This window comes from Paroedura picta, chromosome 15 (assembly GCF_049243985.1).
Source record: "Paroedura picta isolate Pp20150507F chromosome 15, Ppicta_v3.0, whole genome shotgun sequence".
Taxonomy (NCBI): Eukaryota; Metazoa; Chordata; class Lepidosauria; order Squamata; family Gekkonidae; genus Paroedura; species Paroedura picta.
This window is the reverse complement of record NC_135383.1, coordinates 1137790-1164244: the sequence shown is the minus strand read 5'-3', so window position 1 is coordinate 1164244 and position 26455 is coordinate 1137790. Positions and strand designations below refer to the sequence as shown.

At 52.7% G+C, this 26455-nt stretch overlaps 1 protein-coding gene across 2 annotated transcripts in view; it reads left to right on the top strand.

The window, feature by feature from the left end:
- The first annotated feature begins 2125 nt into the window (after positions 1-2125).
- The window catches only part of IFFO2 (intermediate filament family orphan 2), a 31285-nt gene continuing 6955 nt past the window's right edge, over positions 2126-26455 (top strand). For both annotated transcript variants that reach the window (XM_077311651.1, XM_077311650.1), the window contains exons 1-6: positions 2126-2937; positions 20014-20074; positions 20978-21073; positions 22992-23132; positions 24312-24454; positions 26160-26280. In XM_077311651.1, coding sequence (XP_077167766.1) covers positions 2141-2937; positions 20014-20074; positions 20978-21073; positions 22992-23132; positions 24312-24454; positions 26160-26280 — 1359 coding nt within the window. In that variant the 5' untranslated portion in view covers positions 2126-2140. The remainder of the gene's footprint in view (positions 2938-20013; positions 20075-20977; positions 21074-22991; positions 23133-24311; positions 24455-26159; positions 26281-26455) is intronic.

The window sequence follows — 26455 nt, the reverse complement described above, 5'->3', positions numbered from 1 at the left end:
GCCCGGGCAACTGGGTGATGGGTGATGCTCCCGGCACAGAGACGGGAAGGCCGCCCCCTCCCTTATAAGGCAAGACACGGAGCACCTGGGTGACTCACCCCCCTTGCCTGCTCTCCCCTCCCTGCAAACAGAGGTGCAGCTGCTCGGGTTTGGCGTCAGAGTCAATGCTTGCTTTGTGCTGCAGGCCCTGAATCACCCCAATGAAGTCACCCTGGATACCTTCTCTAGCGTGCAAGTTCTTGTCCACCTTACGCGGACTGATCCTGGTTGGGCGTCACACGCCCTCCTGTGCTGCTCAGGGTTTTTCTCCCTGGGCAGGCCAAGGGAGCAGGTGAGGGCAGGAGACGTCACAGGTTGGGACAGTTCAGGAGTTCCCGGCACTCTGACTGGGGCCCAATGCTGCATGGAGTGGTGGGGGGGGGGTGGAGGGGTCCGGCTGCAGCCGCTGCTCTGGCATTACAAGAGATGTGCTGTCCACCAGAACTGGACATGATGGCCCTTAAGGATGAGCCCACGAGTCTCCCTTGAGTGCTTCTGGCCCACCACTGTCTCACCTGACCCAAAGCATCTCTCTGGAGCCCCCGGAGTCTTGGGTGGCCAGGCAGGGGAGATCCAGGGCAGGGGAGATCCAGGGCAGGGGAGATCCAGGGCCTTCTGAATGCCAAGCAGAGGCCCAATGCTCCGCTAGAGCCAGTCATGTCAAGAGTGAGGACGGAGCTGGAAGAGGACACCAAGGGCTACCCAGTCCAGCCCCCGCCTCCTCGGGAAAGAGGCTGCAGGGTTTTTTTGCACTTTGTGAGCTGCCTGAGAAAGGTGGCTGAAAGGTTTGCTTAATAAAATAGAGAAAAAGGGCAGGAAATGACTCATACAGAGATGCAGCGGGCAGCCTCCCCCATGGCTTGTTACGTTGAATATTTGTGGCAACTGCATGACTTTCTGGTGGCCACCTGTACCATAAGTATTGTTCCAAGCTGCTCTCTCTGACCCCCAAATTTATCATGTCAGCTAGTTGATGCTTCTAATGCCAGCCTAGTCCCTCCTTCCCAAATATGGCCAAACCACTGAGTTCTTGGGTGACACAGCAACTCTTTGGGGCTGTGGTGTAATGCCTCTTGATGCTCTTACGCCTCCTTGTTAGGCTTGTGCCTCACCCTTATTAGCATCCCCGCCCCAGATAATTGTTTAAGTTAACAGCCAGAACAAGCCCTTCCCTGGGAGCAGCTCCCATGCCGTAGGGAGGCCAAGGAGGCTGTACCTGGCCCGGCAGAGAAAGTGCCACAGCGCAGCAAACCCAAACCTGGGGGTTTTCAGACCACTCGCGGGCCCCTTCAGAAGCCCTGGCGGCAGAGGTCAAATGGGAACCTTCCCACCCCACATGGGGGGCTGTGAAATGCAAAGGCGGCCTTCTGGGCAGGAAGCTCCGGCCCTCTCGCCTTCCCACGCAACGTGATGTTGGACAAACTGCCTGTCCTCAGAGAGCATTCCTTTGGGCTCCCTCTGCTTTTGTAACATTTTATTATTGTTGTTCCCCGTTTTTATTTGCTAGGCGAATTAAAGCCTGATGAATGAGTTGAAGGCTTTTCCTTTAGAGCGCAGCTATGGTTTGAGGGGAAATCCTTCTGTCAGTCGCCTCTGGCTCGATGCCTTCGCTGCCGGCCTCAGCAACGGGGGGGGGGGGGGCAGTGGGGTCCCTTTCGCTTCTCTCCCGTCTTGGCACGGCTTGGCAGCATTGGGGGGGGCTTTATTATATTATTATATTATATTACCTTTATTATAATAATATAATAAAGGTAATATAAAATATAATAAATAATAAAATAAATAAGGGTGCAAGCCACTGCCTCTTTCTAGGGACCTTTTTCGAAGGTTTTCACGGCAGGCGGGCGGGCGGGCAGGTGCTGGAGGGGGCTCCGGGGAGTCTGGCGGACCTGCGGGGGGTCGTTGAGCCCCCTGGCCCCTGAAGCCCCCCGAGTCTGGGCAGTGCGCATGCCCGCGAGGCTCCCCCCCCCCCCTGCGCCTCCCTGAAGGGGCGTCCCGGCGTCTCCGGGGCCGGCGCGTGGCAGGGAGCCCCAGTGGGCGACGGGGCCGGCGTGCGCAGAGGGCGCCGAGGGGGCGTGGCGCGGCGCGGGCGGCGCGGCCAATGGGGGAGGGCGTGCGGGGCGTGGCGCCGTCTGGAGGCCCCGCCCCCGCGGCCCCTGAGCCAGTCGTCGTCCGCCGCGGGCCGCCGCCGGAGCACTGCAGAGGGGACGCGGGCCGAGCCGGGCCGGGCCGGGAGCGCAGAGCGGCGCCTTCCTCGTCCTCCTCCTCCCTCCCTGGCTGGGGGCGCCATGCGTGCTTCGCGGGGTCCGGCCGGGCGGCGGGCGGTTGGCGGCGGCGGCGGCGGTTGCTGCCCAACGGTCGTCTCGTAACGGCCGCGGAGGGGGGGCGTGGGGGCGGGGCGATGAGCTCCCTGGGGGGCGAGGCGGCGGCGGGGGCGGGGGCGGGGGGCGCGCGGGGGCTGCGGCAGGACCTGGGCTCGCACCTGCACCTGCTCAAGGGGCTCAACGTGCGCTTCCGCTGCTTCCTGGCCAAGGTGCACGAGCTGGAGCGCCGCAACCGCCTCCTCGAGAAGCAGCTGCAGGAGCAGCAGGCCGGGCGCGGACCCCCCCGCTACGCGCGCCTCCCCCGCCACCAGGCCACGCAGACCCCCGCCCCGCAGGGCCCCCCCCCGGCGGCCCCCGCCCCCCCGGCCTACGCGCGCCTGCCCGGCACCATCTGGAGCTACACGCAGGTGCGGCGCACGGGCGGCGGCGGCCTGGAGACCCTGCAGGGGCCCGGCGTCTCGTGGACCCACCCCGACGGCGTCGGCGTCCAGATCGACACCATCACGCCCGAGGTGCGCGCCCTCTACAACGTCCTGGCCAAAGTCAAGCGCGAGAGGGACGACTACAAGCGCAGGTGAGGCCCCCAAAGTGCACGGGGCTCCAGGGGCCCGGAGGGGTGTGATGTGGGGGGGGAGCCAGTAGCCCATGGGCAAAGTGGCGCAGCTGGATGGGTGGCTTCCAAGGGGGCCGATGGGAGTCCGGCTTTGGGTCTGCCCAGTTTCTCTTGCTGCTTCTGCAGCCCAGCACTGTGAGTGTGCAGAGGGAGCAGGATGTGAGCAATGCCAGTGCCCGGAATGGCCCCCCTCCTCGCATCCACCCTCCCCTGTGTCAGAGGAAGTGACAGCCTGGGTGCTGTGGGGGAAGGGATGGCAGTGGACGTGAGGATGTGCCTTTCTTTCTTTCTTTTGGCCACTTGAAGGACCATGACGGGGACCTGCATGACAGCTCTGGTGCATGGAGGGAGGAGTAAATGCCCCATGAAGGACAAAGGGAGACGTTGGAGTCTGAATTGCCCTAGCATAAGGTGGAACAAATACCTTTGGGGTGCATTAGGGGAGCAGCGTATGGGGCACAGGATGCCATTGGGGCATTTATATAGCCAATTGGGCTTTTGGTAGTCCATCCCCAAACATAGGTGAAGTTGGTGTGCTCCGCCATCCCATTGGTCCAGAAGGAGCTCTGCCAGCACAGTTGCCAAGGGAAGGCATGGTTGTTGGGCAAGGAAATTGGTGGGGGAGGCTAAACTAGTGGGAGGGAAGCCAAAGTATTCCAGAGGCTGAGCGATCGCAGGAGAGGAGTAGGACAAGCAGTGGATACAGGATCTTGAAGGGAATGGTCAGTGAAACAAAGGCTTGAAGAGGAGAAGGCTGGATGCCCAGAGAGCTCAGAGCTGCAAAGCTCAAGGCCCTGAGAAGTCTCCTGTGCCTTTAAGAGGTGTCACGTAAAGGAAAATACTGCTGGCTGCGGTTTCTTGACTTACTGCAGCACTGTGGCCTGACAGGTCCTGGGGAGGAAGTGAGATTGGAGGGCTGCCTCTTGTCTGGCCTTCTAGCTGTGTGAAGCATAGATTGGGGTTTGGTTTTATCCCCTTTGCTTAAGTGTGAAGGAGAGAGGAAGTATTTCTGCTGATTTCTGGGAGTGCGAGTGTTGGAAGGTGCTGAGCAGGAGGTGGGTGTCAGGGGATATGGGCTCCACACTCCCCCCAGGGCAACATGGGGAGAAGCCAACGGGAGCTGACTGATGACACATTGACAGGGATATCCATCAGATGGGCATCCTGCCTGGCCAGTGGCTGTGATGCACCAGGAGGGAGATGGCTATAATACCCATCGTCTTCAGCGGAGTGGGCTGGTGTGTCGGAATCATTCTCCCTGTGGGATGTTATTTCGAGTGTTCTGTTTTGAGACATGGTCAGATGGAGGCCTTAACCGAAAGGAAATGCCTTTTAGAATGGGTAGAATCTCGCGTAGGAAGTGATGCCCCATTAGACGGAAGAGTTACACTGCCAGAGCAATTGATGGAAGAATGAACCACTTGTACTCTTAATGCCAAAAACTAGGGGTAGAAAATGTGTTTTCCTCGGAAAATTCCTTGGAGTGTGGAGCTTGGAGAATGGGCTGGTTTCAAAGGTAACTCCAGCCGGCACCTGTGTTTGGGGGGGGGGGGATTTCCTTGCTGTGTGTTTGCTTTCCTGGTGGCTCCTGGTTGATTCTGCCTTCTGGCTGTCATTACTTGGTTCAGTACTGCAGTGTTTGAGCTGAAGGCACTACAGAGGCCTGCATCCAGTCACAACTATAGGAATGCTTATTTTAAACAAAGAAATCCTTGAAATGAAAGCTACTTGCCAACCTTTGTCCTCTGTGCAAACTGAATTTAGGCTTATTGAGTCGGCTGTTTAACCGACTGTCTGTTTTAGGCTTGCTTATGGATCTGAAAGGGGGTCCAGGGGAAAGTGGCTGCTGAGAGAGGTCTGCTGGAGGAAGGCCTTTTCTGTAGGGCCTGCGATTGAAGAGTGCAGCAACTAATAATTTCCCCCTGCTATATGGAAGGGCCTCTTTGCTTGTCCTCACTGATGTGTTCTGGGACAGGGTTGGATGTCTCCCACCTGTGTATAACTCTTTGGAGATGGTTTTCTAGAGAGCAAAACATTGTTAATTATTCTATACTAGGAAAAGAGCCCATTGTAATTCAAATACAATGGGCGCTAGAATGGGAAGGGAAGGGCAGCAAGCAGAAAATGAGCGAACCTTACCGGAGCCGTCGTTGAGGGCTGGCGGGCGGCGGCGGCGGGGCATCCTGGGCTGGCTGGAGGCGGCGGCTAGCTGGGGCCGGCGGCGGCCATTTGCGGAGGTCAGCGATGTTCGGCGGCGGCCATTTTCGGCAGGATCGGCTGGCTGACGGAAGCGGCGGCGGATATTTTCGGCCATTTTAGGCCATTTTCGGCGGCGGCTGGCTGGCTGGCGGGGGCAGCGGCTGGCTGGCGGCGGCGGCGGCCATGTGCGGCCATTTCCGGTGGCAGCGGGGGCTGGCTGGCGGCGGCGAGGGCTGGCTGGTGGCGGCAGCGGCTGGCTGGTGGCGTCGGTGGCCATTTTCGGCGGCAGCGGGGCCGCGGCTGGCTGGCGACGGCTGGCTGGTTGCATCGGCGGCTGGCTGGCAGCGTCGGCGGCCATTTTGGGAGGTCCGTCGGCTGCCGGGGACTCAGTAGCCAGCGTCCTGACCCCTCGGGAGGCGCTTCGCACCTCCCGAGGCGTCAGGCCACCAGCCAAGGCGGCGAGGGCTGGCTGGCGGCGAGGGCTGGCTGGCGGCGGCAGCGGCTGGCTGGTGGCGTCGGCGGCCATTCTCGGCGGCAGCGGGGCCTGGCTGGCGGCGGCGAGGGCTGGCTGGCGGGGGCAGCGGCTGGCTGGTGACGGCTGGCTTTCGGCTGGCTGGTGGCGTCGGCGGCTGGCTGGCAGCAGCGACGGCCATTTTGGGAGGTCCGTCAGCTGCCGGGGACTCAGTAGCCGGCGGCCTGACGCGGCGGGAGGCGCTTCGCGCCTCCGGCCGCGTCAGGCCGCCGGGCAGGGAGCACCCGCCAGCCGCGCTATGCGCGGCTGGCGGGTGCTCCCTTGCCAGCGGCCTGACCCCTCGGGAGGCGCCTCGCGCCTCCCGAGGCGTCAGGCCACCAGCCAAGGAGCAACTGCGAGCCGCGCTGCGCGCGGCTCGCAGTTGCTCCAGCAAGGAATTGGAGGGACCAATCGGCAGGCGCTTCGCGCCTGCCGATTGGTCCCTCCGATAGTCTGTCCGGGGGAAGGGGCCAATCGGCACCCTTCCTCATCCCGGACACAGCCCGCCTTCCAAGGGCTTACTGTTTTATTTAGTCCGTGGCGCCCGCGGCGCCACGGGCGGTGTACAGATTGTTTCAGATCTGCGCCACCTCTCCTGCTTCTGTTAAATTAACAAATTGGGTTCCTTGTCTGTGTAAGCTTCTTATGACATGCAGAGGCCTGTGTGATGATTACTTTCTCGGTCTTTTGGAAATTCACAGTTGACTGATCAGGCAACAGACAAACCCTTCATGAACTTTGCTGACCCTTCTAAGCACACAGCTAATGAACTGATTGCCTTCTGATAAAGGAAAATAGTTTGCTATGACCTGATCTGAGCAATCCCCCGTAAAAAGTGAACGTTTTGAGTGCCTGCATCTGCTTTGAAGTAACCCCTCGTGTTTTCCAAACGATATTATGGCACCGAAAAGGCCGGCCTGCGGGCATGCGTGTGATGCTGGCCTGGTTTCCGGCTTGTCCTTACAGCATCGCCTGACTCACGAGCCAGAAGCTGCCCTTTGGTGTGTGCCCTGGTCTGCCCCGTAGAAATGGGCTTGAAACACTCGTCAGCCTCTGACAAACCTCCCTTTGTATCGCTGGCTAACGTCCAGAGGCTGAGCAAAGAGAGGAAGCCAATCTGGAAATCCAAAGAGGCTGTTCCTTGGCGACAAAGGCATTTGACAAATGCTTTCTTATTTCGGTATTTGATAACAAAATGATGAAGTACAACTTCATTCTTCGGCCTTCCACCGTAAAAGGCTTTTGTCTGTGCAACACATGCCTAGTGCTGTTTTTAAATAGTCCTCTCTTGTTTTGGAAGAAGGAGCTGCAAGCTGCTTCCTAGATGCCGTGGATTCTTCTTGTGTTGCTGCTGACATCCGGAGGGCACTTTTTAACTCTCTTGCTGCTGCTTTGTTAGGTGGTTGGTAATATAAGTGAGGAGCACCGCTGTTGCCTGAACGTGTCTTTAGTCCCGAAGATGCCGTGAAACATGGCCCAGTGCAGATAAACCATACAGCCAGATGGGAAATCTTCTCGGCTTCTCCATTGGGGAACTGCTGCCGGTACTCAGAATGGGGGCCACTGCACATTGTAGTTTTGTAACATCTGAAGCTTTATCTCCCCCCCCCCCTTCAACTCTGGCATGGAAAATGTTAATGGATTCTAGTTGGGACGCAGAGAGTGAAGTGGCTGGTTCTCTGTGTCCAAGAGGTCTGGACCTCTGTTCCTTGAACATCCTGGTTGGCCAATCATTTCTGAAATTTGGAGAAGTGTCAGCATGGGAACCTGCAAAGCTAGCTAGCAATCCCAGCCTATGGGTCGAGCTATTAACTTCTTTGATTATTAACTTTCACTGATCATATAACATGAGGAAGAATCCTTTTCTGAAGACTTGGGGGGAAAGTGTTTCAACGGTTACTTTTCTGCCCCACGTAAGTGCATATAGATTGTCTGTAGAAGTCAGGGCTGTTGGGCTGCAAATCAGTGGTCTTATAGGTGAGATGGAAGGGAGGCAAGAAGCTTGTGCAAACCGCACAGACAGTGTGTAGTACCTTTTTCAAACAGGTAAATAATTTAGATCTGGATAGGAGAATTTTCCTGAGAAACCCACATCACTGCTTGGGGCTATGATTAACATGGGATGGCATGACATGTGGCAACTCTGCTGCCCACGGAAGGATGCTCAGCTGGTTTTCTCTGGTGTGACAGTGGTGCTCCTGAAGGCCTTTGGTCTCTGCAGATGGTCCCAAGGACCATCTAACAACCCTTTTCAGGAAAAGAAAAAGAAGCTTATTGAACAAACCAGCCCTGTGATCCAAACTTGCCGCCCTAAATATCTTGGTAGCAAATTAGGCTTACTCTAAAATCAGCTGGGCTAGATTTTTGTTTTTGCCCTAGGAATAATGTTAAAACACAGCAAAATTCAAACTGCTGTTTGATGTTGCACTGTATTGGTGACCACCCCGGGGAAGGCTTTGTGTGTGATTTGAGCAATAACTTTGCCCATCTAAGGACCAGTGGCTGAAAACCTTAGAGCTTTCTGTATTCATCTGGGAAGAGGCTTTTCCTCTTGGAAGTTTCTGAACAAAGACTCTTGATCAGTTTGTTTGGGGCTTCAGTTCTTGCGTTTGAATGCATTTGTGTCTTATGGTTCCAAACTGGTCTTTAATTGGGCCAGTTGGGTCTTCCTGGCCGCAGTGGACAGAAACAAACGGTTCATGGTGGTTGAGCTGGAAATAATTGCTTTTCCTCAGGTTGCACTTTGATTCGGCAGATTAATAAAGTCCAGTTGAGGATAGGGATTGTTTCAAATTTGCTGCAGCTGGAAAGGGTAAAGGTTATCATTGCCAAAGGGAGAGCGTGACAAAACTAACAAACTCTTGTTTTTCAAAAATAAGGAACTTAATAAAAATGTGCTTAAAAGCAATCTGAGAGGAATGTCTAAATCAACTTTTAAGTTAAAATATCACTCTTAACAAGATGCAAATGTTATACTACAGACCAATCAAAAACAAATGATTTTGGATATGGAAAGGAATTCCAGCCAAGAAGTAACTCTTTCATGGCTGCCTGTCTCACTATGCTAGTAATTGTAACACAAATATTTTTCATTAACTTCGTCTTTCTTTTTAAAAAATCTTTACTGCTACATCTTCATCTGCTTGCAAAAACATGGTGCGAAAACACCCCCCCCCCCCCCCCATAAATAGTTCATACTGCGCAGGCAAGCGGGCAAGGTTCTGTAGGTTCCTCGGAAGACTTGCAAGGTTTTATTCTCCCCACTGGAATCTAAGGTTTTCTTCTGTTGTGTTTGTGTGGACTAGAGCCCATATTTTTAGATACAGGGAGTGGTCATATAGTGTGGCAAAGCCTCCTTCAGGGTGAATGCTGCATATCCATTAAAAAAGCTGTTCTTGCTAAAGTTAAATTTTAATCTGAGACACTCTTTAATTTACAAATGTCATGCAATACATGTCTTTCCGGTGGGACATGGTTTGGTGTGAAGGGGAGGAATATGCGGTAGATCTGTACATTGAAGTACTCAGGTGGGGAACTGGAGTCTGTTCACCCTCCCCAGTACTCTTGTGGTTCTAGCAAAATTGAATCAAGTTTGAAAGAACTGTTTTGCAAAGATTAGGATAAGACTCTGCACTGATAGTGACTCCACAAGACAGTGGAGTAAACCAGCACTAAATCCCAGGCTTGATAGAGCTCGTTGCCTTCTTGCTTCAGAGGTTATTTAAAAATCTGTTATTTCATCCTGGGACCTTCTCTAGGTTGTCTCCGTTGATGGGATCTGACTGCTTATTGTGTCAGATGTGGTCTGGATATCCTCCAAGCTTTCCATGGAAATGAGATCAGGTCAGAATCCGGGTGATCCAGCATCTTCCCTTGCAAAAGCTCAAATAATGAGCGATAGATGCGAGCTGAGAAGATTGGTTCATAAAGCCATGAGTATATTGGCTTGCTGGGGGTGGGTGGCCAATTATCTGAAAGGTGCATTTGCTGTTTGTATGTTCTGGTGTGTAAGGAATTCCACCCATTGAAGAGCTGGGCCCTTGTGTAACTGAACGGATTTGAAATCTTCAGCTCAAATAGTATCTGAAGACATGGCCATGTAAGACTCCAATGAAATAGAAGCCTAGGCACAAGGTATTTCTGGCTCTTCCTTATACGTATTTAGCAGCTTAAATGGCTGCATCATGCAGTTCCAGTCTGCAGCTAAAGTAAGAAGAAGGCTGAGGTGGAGCTTTCTGTGGTTCGGGCTTCGCAGGAGCCCTTCCAGGAGCTGCTCCCGAGCAGCTACTTCTCTCCAGGACTGTTGTCTCAGAGCTGTGGCTTTAAAACTTGCTGCTTCTGAAGTAGTCAGCTGCATTGCATTCAGTATACAGAGATGAAACCACAGATGATGATGCAGGAAACCCGGCAATGAGGGCCACCAAGGCTGCTCCAGGCCTGCATTTGACTCAACTGAACTCTAAGACGTCTTCTGCTAGACGTTCAGTGGCCCTCAGCTTGTTTCCACCGAATGGCCATGATCCAGCCTGGGTCCATCCGGCTGAAGGACTTGATTTAGCCAGCACAGAAGTAATATTTCAAGGTTTTATTCAGTGTTCTGTGAAATACGTCTGAATGGTACTTTCCTCTCATAGTGTTTAAGGCAGCCTAAGTACAAAATGCCTGAAGTACAAGAGGAAAAAGGGCTGGGAGAGAATCATAAAGCTGTTGGCCGAAACCGTTTTCTGGGCATGCTGCTTATTCTGCCCCGCCCCCCCCTGCCCCCTCCCCCGGCCTTCCTGGGGCCCTACCCTGCAGGGTCTACCAGTAGTTTCCGTGGCTGAGTCTGGTTTCTCTGCAGCTCGTGCCTCATGCCTAGGTGGTTCTGTTTTTGCCAGTTGCATAAACAAGAAATATGCTGACTTCTTAAAGGATTATGACAACTCCCAGTCCATCTAATAGTTTGCCTCCACCTTGAAAGAAACTCTGCAGGTTAATCATAAGTTGTTGCTCTTCCGCTGATCCTAATCAGAAAGGAATTTCTCCCTTCTTTAGATCCTGGCCGCAAAACATTTAGCAAACTCTCGTAATTGGCGACCTTGAGTTTTCCCAGTCATTCCTTTGCTGCACAACCTCCTGATTATTAGTCTTCAGTGTAAACTGTGGGAAGGCGTCCCCTCGCTCTCCCATTCAGGCCCCCGAACACAGAGTTGCTTCATCTAGGCGATGACATCAGCCCTGTCCCTAAGCCTCCTCCCCAAGCGAGGGCCATTAGGGGAAGAGCCTTTTGCCCATTAGTGATGTGTCTAGTTAATAGCACAAGTCTGCCCTGGCCTTGCATGGTTCGTGGGAAGCTGAATCACAGTTGATGCATGTGAGTGTGTGCAGATCTGCCAAGGGGTGGCTGGCAGTCATGTGGCAAACAGTCACTCACTCCCTGAACTAATTCTGCCAGATTTCACAGAGCTCTCTGGGGCCGGGGGTAAAAAATCAGGCTCCACTAATGAAGGGCAAAGAATTGCTCTTGAATGTCCTTGCAAGATAGCCTGAGAAATCAGCGTGAGAACTTGGGACTCCCAGGGCCCAGCTGAAGAACGAGGCCGGGAGACATCCCCTTGGTGTCCTTTTGGGGAGCTTTGTGCTGGGAAACTTGGCCAAGTAGCACTGCATATTAAAGCAGGACACAGCGCTGTAGAAGAAGAGTTGGTTCTTATACCCTGCCTTTCGCTACCTGAAGGAGCCTCAAAGTGGCTTCCAATCGCCTTCCCTTTCCTCTCCCCACAGCAGACACCCTGTGAAGGAGGTGGGGCTGAGAGAGCATTATCAGGACTGTGACAAGCCCAAGGTCACCCAGCTGGCTGCATGTGGAGGAGGAGGAGCCGGGAATCCAATCTGGCTCACCAGAGAATAAACTGCCACTTTTAACCACTGCACCAAGCTGGCCCATGAACGATGAGGCCCAAGCAAATTGATAAGTAGCAAGAGTCTGCAAATGGGAATAGACCTTTGCAAGACCCAAGTGGCCTGCATCACTATGGTGGTGCCTGCAAAGTAAGCACGTGAGGCTGGGGTGCCCGCCTCGCAGGGGCTGCTTCCTACGTGCGACTGGAAACGCAGCAGGATACCTCCGAGCTCTAGATTTTGATACCTGTTGGCATCAAACTTGAAAAAGTGGGGGATGACATGCTTATGTTCAAACAAGTTTATAGAAAGGGGACCTTAAGCAGCATACAAGTATAAAAATGAATAAATAAAAGGAGCATCTCACTTTGGCATGGAGAAATTCCCACTTTGCCATGTCCTACTTCTGAAGGTGCCAGCCACAGTTTCTGGAGAAAAGCCATCCAGGGGTTCTGGCTCTGTGGCCTTTAAAGGATGCCCATTGGTGTGGAGCCCTGCAGATAAGCTCGTGTGCCTCTTGTGAATGCAGCGGGGTCTTATTCAAACATGGCAAGCCCATCCATCCTGTGTTGATAGGAAGAACTGGCTCCCAGGTGGCTGGAGATTAGATTAGATTACTCGCATTTTCAGGTAACCTTGTTCTCGACCAGCTTGACTTGTTATATCAAACTCTCACCGTTTTCGAAAGCAGCAGTTTGTCAGTCCTACAAAGAAACGAGGCTGCAGTCTTTAAGGAGAAGGCAGCACACGTGGCGATATCAATTTATCCTGTACTTTGTACAGTTAACTAGGTAAAGCTGCTTAGCGTCTATGTCGTGCAGATGGTCTGTGTGTCAGGCTCCTGTACATTGGCTGGGCATTGGGGAATGATTTTAATTCAACTTCTGTTAACTTGATTAACTTGGGGGAACACTCAGCCAACTTTCCTTCCTCCACTTGTTGAATCTTCAAATGGTCAGTGATGCCAGCAACGCTAGTAGAGCATCAACATCTCAGTTTTTCCCAGTAAAGTTGCTTAAAATTCAGTAGTCGAGTGTTCATGTAATGCAGCTAGTCTGACAGGTAGTTTACAATGTGGTGATATAGATACTGCTTAGGCAAGAAAACACATTCTAAAAGAGGAGTTCTGTATTTAATTATCTTGCACCCTGGAGCTCTTTTCAGTGAGCCTAATCCTCTGTTCTGCAGATTGCCAAAATAATTACCTCTTTCAAAAGAGTTCTGTTTTTACCTCCAGTTATAATCATGACAGGAGTACAGAAAGCAAAGAATGGCTTTTTCGCCACAGCTGTTTCATAAGCCATGCTGCTAATTGTGTTTCCAGGAGGACTTAGATCATATGGAAGCAGTTTAACATTAAGTTTTGGGAATAAAAACGTACCCCACAATTAGCTTTCTGCACACTTTTCAGGCGGGTTGTTCAGATGAAGCTGGCCTTCCACTCCGTCCCTACGAGGGTCTTCTCTTAAGAACAGGCAGCAGAAATGATGACTGTGTGAGCTAAATGGAAAGACCCCTAGGCCGCAGGTGGGTGGGTGGGTGGGTGGATGGGGGGGAAGACGCCTGATATTTCCCCTTAAATGAGTGTGTGCTGTTCAGTAAAGGAGCACAATTGGGAACTAGTCTAAATTCTGGATTGTACTTTGTCTGGGGTCGTCAGTTAATTGCCTGACAGCATCAGCGCGTTAACCAGATCCTGCGGGAGCATTGTTCCCAGGTCAGCTTTCAAGATAGAATGCGCCTTGTTTTCTGCACCTTCCTATCTCCCTTCTCTCACCCAGATCACAAGGGTATGCGGAGTCATCACGGTGGCACCCTTGCAAAAATGGCGCCAGCTTAGCTTTTTACACTGAACTGTCTGTGGGAAAAGAGTATTTTGGACTTGGCTCTGGGTGGTGCCAAGCAGAGGAACAGGCTCCCCATTGTGAGAGCAGTGCTGGGACACAGAGATGCCAGCCCAGGATATCTTGGAGGGGGGGGGGGGGCTGGAGCGTTGCAGATTTGATCACAGCAGCCTGAGATCTTTTAAACTGGGGGATCTTGCACAGGAGCTGCTTTTGGGCGTGTCCTGCTCAAATGAAAACCAGAACTTTAAGGAATGCAGCTAAAACCACGGCCCAGCACATTCCTTTGGAAGCTGGGTAGAAGCCTCAGGATGCAGGAGCTTTGCTGACTACTTGCTTGGTCCCTGTTCATGGCTTCCTGATCTTGCGGCTTCAACGGCATGCTTGGCATGCTTTTCTTCAGGTGAACGTGTAATTGCTGGGTGCTTACAAGCTCATCCCCGAGGAACTGCCATTCTCATGAACTCACATGGTTATCAGGAGAAAGTCCCTTCCATTTTTGTATGTCAGTAGAACTAGGTTAGAAATACATTCAGCCATCTTGAGGCATTTACCAACTATTTTTTTCTGTAGCCCCCCCCCCCCCCCCCGAGAGTAAATTTTAAATTGAGAGCTCCTCACTGCCTGTCTGGCCCCTAAAATAAGTGGCACCGGGGAATGGTCAGTGTGGATAAAGATTTAGGGCAATATCAAAGGCCCAGCCAGTTCTCGTCTGGAGGCTTAGAGTGGTGAGCTCCCCAGGACCCTCCCCCTGACTAGCAAGAGCACAGTTGTGCTGGGCTTGCACTTGAGCCAGGCTTTAATGGGATCATGTTCCTATTAAATTAAAAGGTCTTGCATGGAGCTGTTCAGCTAGCATTTAATTTTGCCTTTCAATAAGAGCCCAAGACGCTAGGAGCTAAAACACCCAGTCCTCGGGATCCACTGAAGAGTCTCAAAATAAACAGTGTTGCTAAAATGCATGTGGTTATTCCAGATAATGTGGGGCTGGCTTTCTACCTCCGGCCGCGAGGTGTTTACTGAGCACTGAATGGCTCCAGTCTGGGGCAGGATATTTTCTGCTAGGGAAGGGTTGAGCAGCCCTGGCCTGAGTAGCCCAGGCGAGGCTGCTCTTATCAGAAGCTGAGCAGATATTTGGAAGGGAGACCAACAAGGAATGCCAGGGTCCGGATGTGCCTCTTGATGCAGCGTGCCCTGGTCAGGTGTCCTCAGATCCTTGCATCCTGCGTTACCTGAATTCTGTACTGTGAAAAGCTCCCTTGTGGGAGTTAAGAAGCTGCGGGTTGTGAAGGGAAGAGAGGCAGGACAGTGGAATGAGAGCTGAAGCCCTCGCCAGTCCTGCCCGCCTTCTCCCATGCATGCGAGAGTCTCCAGAGCAGGGTTTTCATCTGCGTTTAGTTAGATGTGAAGAGAAAAGCCATTGATGCAGGCCAGGATACGGGCCTGGCAAATGGTTAGATCTGAGAGGAGGGTTTAGTGGGCCTGTTGAAACAGGCCCAGGAAAGAGGACCAAACGAGGCCGCCATGACTAATATCCTATCATCAAAGGAAATAAATTGACAGTCTTGAGCATGTGAGCGATCGAGCTTTTGTCCATGTCAGCAAGTGATGCGGCACACCTTTCTGCTCTGGAGAGCATGGGCATGCCAAAAGGAAGCGCCAGAAGAGCAAGCCACATTGCCGTGGGGCAGCAGGCAGGGAAGCATTTCTCCGGCCTGGGCCTGTGTAGCTGAAGGTGACTCTTAGCCGGGATGCTGCAATCGGCACCTCCCCGGCTGCTCGGCGTGGGCTCCGGGCAATATGCTGGGGGTTCTCCAGGCAGCAGATGAGCAAAGCAGGTGTGACCAAAAGGCACCATAATTCTCCCTCTTACAGAAGTCTTTCCTGTTAGCCTGCCTGAGGCTCTCCAAGGTGCAGAGTTTGGTAACATGACTTTGGGATGGCAGCTGCTGGTCGAAAGGAGGATGGTCCTTTTCTCGCCACAAACTGGGAGAAATTGCCAGTAGGCCGTTTTCCCCAAGAGGCTGCAACAGAAGCAGTGGCTGACATCTGTGGTCTGTAGTAATTCTATGCATTTGGGGGCTGGAGGGTCGAAAATGGTTCTGAGCGTTCATGATCTACACCTCCCTTAAGAAGGGGCGACTTTTCTTTCTCTGCAGCTTCCTTCTGTTTCGGAATGCAGCAAATGAGCTTCCTTCTTGCTTGCGGTCGAGAGGTCTGGGGCAGTCTGTGCCTTTGCTCCGTTCCGGGACCTCAAGGCCATTCCAAACTCTTCTGGTGGCTCCCAGTGGTGCTTCCACTCAGGGAAGGGGACCTGGGAATGCCATCTGCAACCTGGTGGCCTCTTGGAAGGCCGAGCCCCAAGTGACAGCTTTATCTAAGTAGCATTCTTGGAATTAATGCATAGACTTATTTATCTGCCAGGAGGCTCCGCCCACTCCCTGGATGGGGCTGTCTGGCCGGCCAGGGAATTAGAATGAAACACAAATGGGGAAGGGGGGGGGGCTTTGGGGACTGCCTGAGAGGTGCATGATGTAGTGCCCACTGTTTTGTCCCGGTGTTCAGTTTTCTCTCGGACGGTGATTTGCATTGAGGGCAGTCCTTTCTTGCTGTGACTGAGCTCCATATTTGAGCTCTGACTCACCTGGCCGTCACCCTGCTTTTCTCAGCCACTGACGGCTTTTCCTGGGTTGGCTTCATCTGGAATGCTTCAAGCATGTGGCTACTTTTAGAAAGCGCGCATCTTCTCTGCCTCCTCTCCTGGGCTCAGTAGAGGAAACATGTGGAGTCGGAGGTAGCTCGAGGTCTGAAGGCGCTGTGACCGAATGCCTCCGGAATGCAGTCTTGCGCAGGGCCAGAGCCTGGCTGCTTCCCTTCAACCCGACTGGCCCATTAGTTCCTGGGAACTATAACACACGAAGGGCAGGCATTTCCCTGGGGAGGCCATGCTCAGTGTTTAAATGCTTTGGAAGTGACATCTTTAAAAAGGAAAAAATCCCAGCAGCAGCAGCAGACTCTGACTAGGCTGCTAATGACATGATTGCAGTCTGTAAATTCTGCTTGGCAGCGCTTTGCTCAGGCCCTGAATAGCCTGTTTTGGCTGCAGCTGGACATTGTGGGAAGCGAAGCTGGAGCCAAGAAAAACCTGAGACTAGCGAGAGCAGCTGTCTGCAGCGGAAGTGTGAGAACTCCTGTCCAGTTGTGGGCTCAGATGCATCCCGGCCTGGCTGGAAGGAGGGCTGCCTCCCCAATGAGCGAGGGAGTTGGTGGTTCCTGCCGCCTGAGAGATGCTAATTAAGCAGCCTGGCCTTTTCTCTTTGGGGGGAGGAGAAATATGTGCTCAGGAACTGCTGCATCAGCATCTTCCGAGGCTCTTTCACATCAGCACCACTTCCATGCACAGCCTCTCGGGTTGCTTCAAAGTCAGGCTTCTTTGTGGGCAGCCAAAACATGCTGCAGCAGAGTCTTTCAGCTCTGCAGTGCTTGGCAAAGATAGCAGGGAGATGTATGAAGGCCGGCGTGTGTGTGTGTGTGTGTGAGTGTGTGAAAATTGGGAGAACTTTGGGAAGCATTGGGGGGAAGGGAGAGAAAAAGCCTCCTATGAATGCTTTATTTGAGAAAAACATTTCACTCCATTCCAGATGTATAATATGAAAAAGTCTGAGGAATTCCTTAATTTTTTCCAGTGGAAGAACTGGGACATTTGGGGGAACACTAATGAAAACTTAATGCAACCCCCCCCCCCAATTTGCAAGGAGTGAAATTAAAGGCAAGGTTTTTCTTAATGAATAGTCTGAAATTTTTAAATGTTAATACAACATTAGAAGAAGAGTTGGTTTTCTTTACCTGAAGGAATCTCAAAGATTACAAGCACCTTCCCTTCCTCCCTGTGGGGTAGGTGGGCTGAGAGGCTTCTGAGAGAAGCTGCTCTCTGGGAACAGGACTGTAGCTAGGCCAAGGCCAGCTGGCTGCATGTGGAGGAGCTGGGAATCAAACCCAGCTGGCCATATTAGAAGCCACCACTCTTAACCGTGACACCAAGGTTCCATGCATCCCCCATGTTGTATGGAAAGCACCCTGAGCCATACGGAAGAAGGGCGATATAGAAATAAAATAAATAAACAAACAAACAAGTGGGGGACTTGCAGGACTCCCATCCCCCCCCCTACTCCTTTCCCTTGCAGTTTTTCATGCAGGTCTGGCATGAAATGAATCAGTGTCATGAGAGAAGCCATCTCGAGCTCTTTCGCTGGCTGGCTGGCTGATGACGGGGAACCCTGGCTTCCCATTAGTGAAATGCAGCAGCTGGCTCTTGTTCAGGGGGATCATGGCCCATCTTTCCTCTGGAAAACTTAAAGGTTTCTGGCTTGTTCTTCAGACGGAGGCTCAGGCAGTGCATGCGATCCCAGGGCAAAGCTCCTTTCTCAGAGGTGTGGGGGTCAGATTGGGCTTTTTCTCCTCAACGAGAATCTACTTCATCTGAACTCCCCATCTCTTAGCTGGTGTGACAAGAGACTAACAGATACCCCCAAGCAATTCACTGTCAGAAACCCCTTTCCTATATTCAAGTGGGTCTCCGTGCTGGTCTGCTCCTTCCTCAAAGGCTGCCCCCATAGCTCCCTAGGGGGAACGGACCAGCGTGGCAAGTGGGAGGAGGAGGCAAGAGGGGGGAAGCTGGCTGGCTGCAGCACTGCTCCCACGTCCGGGAGGCGTGAATTCTAGCCCGGCCTCTACCTCCGGTTTCCTTGCTGCTGGGCAAAATGAGAGTTTTGCCACCCAAGATTCTTCCTGCTAAGGGGTTTGTGGGAAATGGGATGTGATTTTGGAATAAGCCAGCATAGCTCTAGGATATGACAGGGATGACTTGGAGACGCATGGTATGGCCCTTGCTCCTAGGCGTTTCCATGCCAGGGCTTGCAGGGGAATTATTAGGCAACATCTGGAGCAGGAATCTGTCCGGCTAGCTAGCTACCTATATGATGAGAAGGACAATAAGATACATTGTGTTTTCCCTGCATATCAGAAGCTGGAACGGGGTCCTGCGACTCAGACGGGCCTTCCTCGCAGGTGCTGCAGAGCTCTCTGAGAAGACCCAGCAAGGTGCTTAGCGGGTAGCTTCCGTTCCGATGCTCTTCCTGTCCTTGTTCTGTTTCTAGAACAGAACAACATTTGGTAACAATCTGGTAGAAGGGAGTCGGAGATGAGCATGGGATAATTTTCATTACTCGGAAGTAGTTCTCATTAGCGAAAAGTTTGGTGACCTTGGCGTAAGTCTAAACACTTGCGCCAAATACATTCCAGGCCAAATATTTTAGTCAGCCTATAAATGGCTGGCGATGAAAGGCCAGGCTCGAAATATCTCTTTGGAGGCCACTTTCTGCTCCCGGGTGCAGGAACTCTCTGGAGCCCTCACCTCGCCCCAGCAGTTGGCCTGCTGAGGCAAAAGTGGGACTGGCCGTCCTGCGCTGGGCGAAGCTGACTCAGAGCTCCTGTTTTGGGCCAAGGAAGACGGCCTGCGGGAGGGTAGGCTGGGGAGGATTAGGCCAGAACATGCGGGTGTGACAGCTGCCTTTGTTCTTCCTTTCTGAGACGCTCCTCTCTCGGCATGTGGCTGTATTCTAAATGCAGGCCCCCTCCCTTGGGGGTGGGAATGGGGTGGCTCTGCAATGAGGATTCTGAGTGGGGCTGAGGGGTTAATGTTATTACCAGGCGTGCTTGTGTGAGTGAATGCAAGTGAAAGATGGTCTCAATCTACCAAAGAAATACTTTTTCCTGTCTCTTGCACCAATCCTTCCTTTTGTAATTGGACTAAATTGATATGGGTATCTCTCCCCTGCCCATCTGGTTTCTGGCCCTGTTAATATTCGGAAATCGAATGGCAGCAATTGCAGCTTCCCTTTCCTGCCTTGTTATCAGATGACCCAAGAGCATTTTAATCATCAGTGTGGATATGCTGTTAACTGAATAACAGATGACTAATGGTGATCAGAGAATCCTAGAGTGGGAAGGGGCCATGCAGGCCCTCTAGTCCCACCCCCCCTGCTCAATGCAGGATCAGCCTCCAGCATCCAGGAGAAGGATCTGTCCAGCCGCTGTTTGGAGACGGCCAGTGAGGGGGAGCTCCCCACCTCCTGAGGCAGCCCCTTCCACTGCTTGGACTGTGCATTTCTTTTTCCTGATATCTAGTTTATTTCATTCTCCACACAGTTTAAACCCATTGCTGAAGATCCTGTCCTCTGCTGCCAACAGGAACCTTTCCCTGCCCTCCTCAGATCCTTCAAGAGAGCCCTCCTGTCCCCTCTCCACCTCCTCTTCTCCAGGCTGAAGTCCCTCAGCCTTTCCTCACAGGGCTTGGTCCCCAGGCCCCGGATCATCCCCTTTCTGCCTTTTTCTCCACTTTGAAGTGAGGCCTCCAGAACTGCACACAGGACTCCTGTGCAGCCTGACCAGTGCGGTATAAGCGGGACGAGGACATCTTGTGGTTTTGATGTGAGGCCCTGTAAACAGTAAACAGTTAGATCACTGGGTACATATGTAAGATGATACAGACTTTGCTTTATTGTGTAATTGCTTCATCTCCCCCCCTTTTTTTTCTTTTTCTAGATGGGAAGAAGAACTGGCAAAAAGAAAACATTTGGAGTCAGTGGTAGAGACACTGCAAGAGGTAGGTGTTGGCGGGGCAGCAGTTTTCCAGATGCTGACGTCTGGTCCGCTTTGACGTTATTTGGCCTCCAGTTTGACCCAACTCTCTTTTGTTCTGGGTGTTCTGGGTGTATATCTTTTGTTCTCTCTCTCTCTCTCTTTTTGTTCTCTTTTGTTCTGGGTGTATATCAACCCCTCCCGCATGGGTCAGAAATGCTCTGTTAGCTATCAGGTCTCCTGGGAGATGCATTCAGACCTGGCCTGGCCCTCTGAGCTGCTGGCAATTTGGGGGCCTCATTCACCTTGCCCTTAATCCGATGAATGGTGTTGACCCCCTGCCTGGTGGAAGGAGATCCCAAGTGAGCTGAGGCTCCGACGGAGCTGGCTCAGTTTCTCAGGGCCAGTAAAATGGAGCTCTTCCACCAGGCGCTTGGTGCAGGCCGGGTTGAGGGAGACCTCCATTGACCTACTCCCATCATCCCTGGTCCAGAGAACAGCTGGTTGGAGGCTTGGGGGGGATTGTGGGGAGGGATCTTTTGGGGTGGGGAGACTGAATTGTGTCTTGTTGTTTTACTGTATTTTATTGCTGATGTGAGCTGCTGCCAGCTAGCTGGCCTAGGAGTGGCGGCATAAAACGTAATAAATAAATGGCTGACGGTTGGTAGCACAGCGTGAGAGAGCTGCTTCACCCGGCCCTTGAAATGCGTCTTCTCACGTTCAACCCCTGGTTCCCACCGGGTCCAGAGCAAAGCCCTGCAAGTAGGGCCACAGCGGTGGTGGGAGGGCAGCTTGCCGTCTCTGCTCACCTGGGAATCTTTGCCATTCCCCCAAGCAAGCAAGCAAGCGGCAGATTGCGTAGCTGGCGCATGACATGTTCTGTTCTTGGATCTTCCCTCTTAAAACTGGCCCGTCGTTTCTCCTCTAGGAAGCACAGGAAGCTGAAGCGCTCCGGGAAGAGCTAAACGAGAAGATTGAGAGGCTGAAAGCTGAGCTGGTGGTCTTCAAGGGTCTGATGAGTGACGTAAGTATCCGGTGAGCCAAGCTGTGCCCGGTCCCCCTGCCTTTTTATGCATATAAAATATAAAATCATTTCCATAGCTTTGTTAATGGAAACGTGGCAGCGGGGTCAGTGGGCCTGCTTGCGCCTAGTGTTTGGCTGCTTGGTTTGATCAAAGGCATCAGCCAGGTCGCCCTGCCCTGCCCCTGCTTCCCGACCGGTCCGCAGAGATGCCGTAACCTGCTGCTTATCACGCTGCCCTGATGCCCCTCCCCCGCCCCCGCCCCTGCCTGCAGCTTTTGACAAGAATGCAGGGGAGAATCCCCATGTACTTAAGGGGTTTAGTCATTCATGTTAAGCACAGGATTTGAGGAGCATTTCCCGGAACGTGTCAGTCAGCAAAGCTAAAATGATTCCTTCAGATTCTGAAATCCTCTTAGTGGTAAATTGAAGCCCATTTCTCAGGATCTCTTTATTCCAAGGCTGGTATTTATGCACATCAGCGCGGCATATAAACAAGGGCTTGTGCTCGGAACGCGAACGATCCTCTTTTAGAGAATTGACGGAGGCTGTAAAGAATAAATTGGGGAGCCAGATGGCCAGAAGTGATGGGAGATCTCCTGTACGGGACAGCTGTTTAGTAGACTTGACTTGAGAAGCTGATACTTCGGATTAGTGCAGCAAAGAGGGCATTGCCTGTCAGAGGTGGGCGGAAGGAGCCCTCTGCAGCATTCTCCCTTTTCTAGACTGCTCGTGTCCCTGCGGTTCCAGAGCCAGCCTACCTGATCATCCCCTTCTCTTTTGTCTGCTGCCACCTCACTGAGGGCTCCTCGTTAGTAGTGCGTGTGTCAGGCTGTGCTGGTTTCTGCCACGGGAAGCATGAAATGTGTCCACACCCTGGGGGAGACCCCGGCCTTTTCCCTCCAGGGAAATACCCAGGCCAACAAAGCACGTCAGAAGCACACTGGGATCTTGGTGCCCTGTTCATGAGGGGGAGGGCCCTTTGCCTGGACTAAAGGAGGATGGCTGGGAATGGAGCGGCCTTCAAACAGGCATTTTGCAAACCCACAGGGCTTAACTTTTGACTTCTGTGCATCACAGATGATATGTTCATTGGACGTTAGGAGCTTCCAGTTTACTGGCCTATCACATACGACACAAGAATTCTTTCCAAATGTGTTTTCACAACAGTGCTCTGATACAGTGTTGGAGAAATATTGATGTAGTCATTTGGTTTGGAAGAAACTTTGGGTTGATGAGAGTTTTGCATTAAAAGATGCTGCAAGCAGACTTGGCGTTGATCAGTGTGGGGTTCCTTTTCAATTGGCTTCAGAGAGACTTCTGTCTTGCCTGGCTTTTTTGATGAGGGCCCAGGACATCTTGGAAGAATACGTTTAGTAGTATTGAAAATCTGTCCTGTAGAGTTCAGGGCAATCTGTTCAGCAAAGGCTTTGGTAGATGTATCTCCACTGATGTGTCTGGAAAGTGAAAATGTTCTGAGCAAAGTTAGGAAACGTAGAAGGATGGAAGGAAGGATTTTAGGTTATACTTCCTGCTCCTGAAGGCGATGCTGTAGCAAACTTCATCTTCTAGCTCCTGAAGAATGGTTTAATAGGAAGCTTGTCTTTTCCCATAACACCCTTCCATGAATGCTCCGACTTGTTTTCTATACAGAAATGGATTTATCACTTGAGTCTTTGAATTGGGGCCTCTCAGACTCTGTAGCTGTCCTCGTGGACCCGTGTTTATTAGAAATCAATATTAACTTGCTCCGATTTGACCACCCAGCTGCAGTGTTGCTGCCCCGTGAACGTGGCCCCTCTCTGCTCAAAAGTTGTGTTGAGGCAGCCGTGATCTGAGCTGAGAGAGGCACTGGAGGGTCTCTCTCCTTCTCCTCTGAACGGTGTCAATGGGAGATAATCCCCTGCTGTCCTTCCTGCAGCCTATGACAGACCTGGACACAAAGATCCAAGAAAAAGCCATGAAGGTGGACATGGACATCTGCCGAAGGATCGACATCACAGCCAAGCTGTGTGACGTAGCCCAGCAGCGCAACTCGGAGGATGTTTCCAAGATATTCCAGGTGATGCTGAGGCCCCTCCTGTCCTCCGGAGAGCAGGGCTAGGAAGGAGAGGGGGGCACAGCTGGTGCTGGCTCTTGAGCAGCTCCCACTGGTAAGGCAAGGTGCTGGATTATAGGACAGGCCTCTGCACAGGGCACCTGCCTGCCCCCTCCCCTGCGATCTGGCCCCTGTTCCCCCCAAATGCACCATGATGATCGCCAGTGTTTAAAAAAGAAACCAAATAAACCTCAGCCTCTGAATTCTGAGAGCAGGCTTGCATCTAGTAGGGCCCCCCCCCCCCAAAAAAAGAAGAAGCAGTGCAGAGTACTACCTAACTAGCATAGGCTCAGGTGATAACCTGTGGATTCTAGAAAAAGATTTTTTGCTACGGAAGTTAAGGTATCAGTAAGTAGTTAAACCTTGTAGAGGGAAGTACGTTGAGCGTGAAGGCGGTGGCTATAATCGGCCCCTGCGGGCAGCCTTTGTTGCATTCTGGGATGTATTGTTCTGCACTGGTGCACAAGATGCCTAGCCACCCCCCCCCCCAGCACAGCACCTCTTCCACCAAATGTGTACAGTCTAAGTGTTGAGTTGATCAGGACCGAATCTGACCAGCTCCTGGTGCTCTCCACTAATAATCTTGTGTTTATGGCCGTTGTTAACCCTTCCTCTTCTTCTTTCGGGGGTGTGTGTTGGGGAGAGTAGCTCTTACTCCAAAACATTTCTTGGAGCTTCCCAAATGCTCCAGTCTTCTTCTGCACCATGTCATTCCCGTCTAGCTCTGCTTCTGAACGTGGGTGAAGTGGCAGAGAAGTGGGGCTTGTCTCCTGATCCTGGGGTCACCGTTGGCCGACATGGGGAGGAGAGAGCTAAGGGGCTCCTGCCGCTCTCCAGCTTTCTCACCCCAAGCACCTGCAGCTGCTTGTGCGTCATCATCCTGGCCTGTGCATGGCAGGCTGTGGCCCAGGTGGCTGCGCCATGAAGGCAGCTTGCTTTGCTGTGTGCTGCTCTGGTCTGCTTTCCTGTGCTCTGGTCCCGCCTCCTTCCAGGGATGTTGGGGGAGCCTGGCGGTGAAGCTGCTGCCTACACCCCACGGCCACTGGGGAAGGCTCTGTCTGTCCTGCCTCGCCTTGGCCGTTCTCGAGCCACCCCTCCGGCTCCCTTGGGGCTGCCAGTCACGGCCTTTCTCTCCCAATGAAGGTGGCTTCCAAGAAGAAAGAGCGGAAGCCGGCGCTGGATGATGACCCCTCTGAGCAGGACACGGACAACGGCAGGTTCTCCGATGACGAAGTCAGTTGTTCTCTGAACATCACAGATGAAATGAAGAGGATGTTCAATCAACTGTAAGTATTGCGACGGCTCTGCTTCCTTCCCGCTGAGGCCGCTCGAAGGAGGGGTCTGTGTGCTCCCCTCAGCCAAGGCGTTTCCTGGGCAGTCCCTGAGCCTTGCCACTCAGAGCAGCTTTTAACTGTTTGCTGTGGAGGACTCCTTGGTCTGACTCCTCCTGGGGCTGACTTCCGCCAGCAGGTGAAGACTTTTGGCTTCTCCTCCTTACTGTTTTGTGTGTCCTTTTTTAAAAAGTTGCTCTAATGAAGTACGTTTAGGAGGAGAGGTTGAAATGGTTGGCAGCCCTGGTGAGGGAAGGAAGGGGAAATAGACCCGGGGAAGCGACAGGGGGTGTCATTCCCACTCTTTTGCTGACCACTTCCAGACCAGAAGCTGTAAGGGCGACTTGTAAAGATGGACCTGGAGGAAGCCTATAAATTCTGTCTATTCATGCTCAGTAGCTGTTACTGGAAAGCCCCGTGGCTGAGCCACTCTTTCTGAAGGGCCATTTTGTTGGCATTTATTGCTCCTGTTGCCTACAGATCACAGCCCCGGTGACGCATTAGTGTAATGGGGGCCAAGCGCTCTGCCACTCAGATTTCCTTCCTGAGATCCTGGCAGGAACAGCTTGAAGTAACGAAGAAACACACTGAGGGCTAGGAACCTCCCCAGAAACGTGTCTTCCCTTCTGTGGCTTGTTGGGCCCTCTGCAAAAGCCGTTTGGTTTCTGGCTTAGAATGACAGCGGTGGCTGTAGACTAATCGTTAGTTAATACACTGCAAGAGCAAATAAGTCCCTTTAAAACTGCCAATTAAAATGCTGTCGCCTTGCACTGTATTGAGGGAAGGGGTTGGATTAGCAGCGTTGGAAAAGTAAGCACAGCTGCGGCTCAGGAAAACCTTTGCAGAGTGCCTGGCTGCAGTGGGGCAGCGCAGTGAAGCTTCTGCTCTGGCAGGGTTTGAACTTCTCAGAAGACTTGAGCTGACCTTGACTTCCTGCTTCCTGTGAACTTGGCTGGGAAGGAAATGAACTCAGGACACAAAAATGCCTCCTTGCTCAGCAGGATGGCTGGGACTCTCCCATGACGGTGCAGGAGATGGCTTTCCAGCAAGGGAGGGGGGGTGGGGGGTCTGGTTGCTTTGCAGGGGCCTCAGGCCTCCAGCCTGTGATGCTGCTGGCCTGTACTGATAGAAGGGCATGGAAATTCCCTGGACATGTACAAGAAGGAGGGAGTACCTTTTGGCCTTCTCTGGAACTGACCCAGGCGTGCTGACTTACTCAGACATGTAGGCTGTGTCCCCCCTTTGGTTGGCAGGCAGTTGTTGTGCTCCAGGGGCCGTGGGCTGGAAGTAGTGCCCCCCCTCTGCTTTAGCCGAAAGCAGCTCACACTCTGGGGACTTCAGCACCGGGGTGGGGGGGCGCGCAAAGGATGACCCAGATGTGGGCACAGATCTGTGGTCCCCTCGTAGCTGCTTACATTGGGAGTTGGCAATGCCAGAAGCTCCAGGATAATAATGAGCTGCCCTTTGAGAGTGTGAATTTGCCGAAATCCTTTGCCTGGGGATGGATGCTCCGTGCTGCTTTTGTTCTAACGCACAGCGCCCCCTGGAGGGGAAGAGCTGACCTCGCTCCCAGCCCCAGCAGGTTCTTCTGTGCAGCACAGTCTTTCCTGTCTCCCCTTTCCAGCGGGGGACTGTCAGCCCTTTCCCCTTTCCCCAACAGGCGGGAGACTTTTGACTTTGACGATGACTGTGACAGCTTAACCTGGGAGGAGAATGAGGACACTCTGCTTCTCTGGGAGGACTTTACCAACTGCAACCCCTCGATTGAGCTCCAGGGAGAGGTGAGGAGCTGCCTACCCCCCCCCCCCCCCCGGCAGCCCTAAAGGCTTAAGAGGTTGACATCCTTCTAGGTGAAAATTACATAATGAAACGGGCGTGTCGCGTTGTGGTTGGAGAGTGGGAGAACGGCCCTGGTCTGGCTCTGCATGTTCTTCGGGGCTTTGGCTCCCTAGGTGG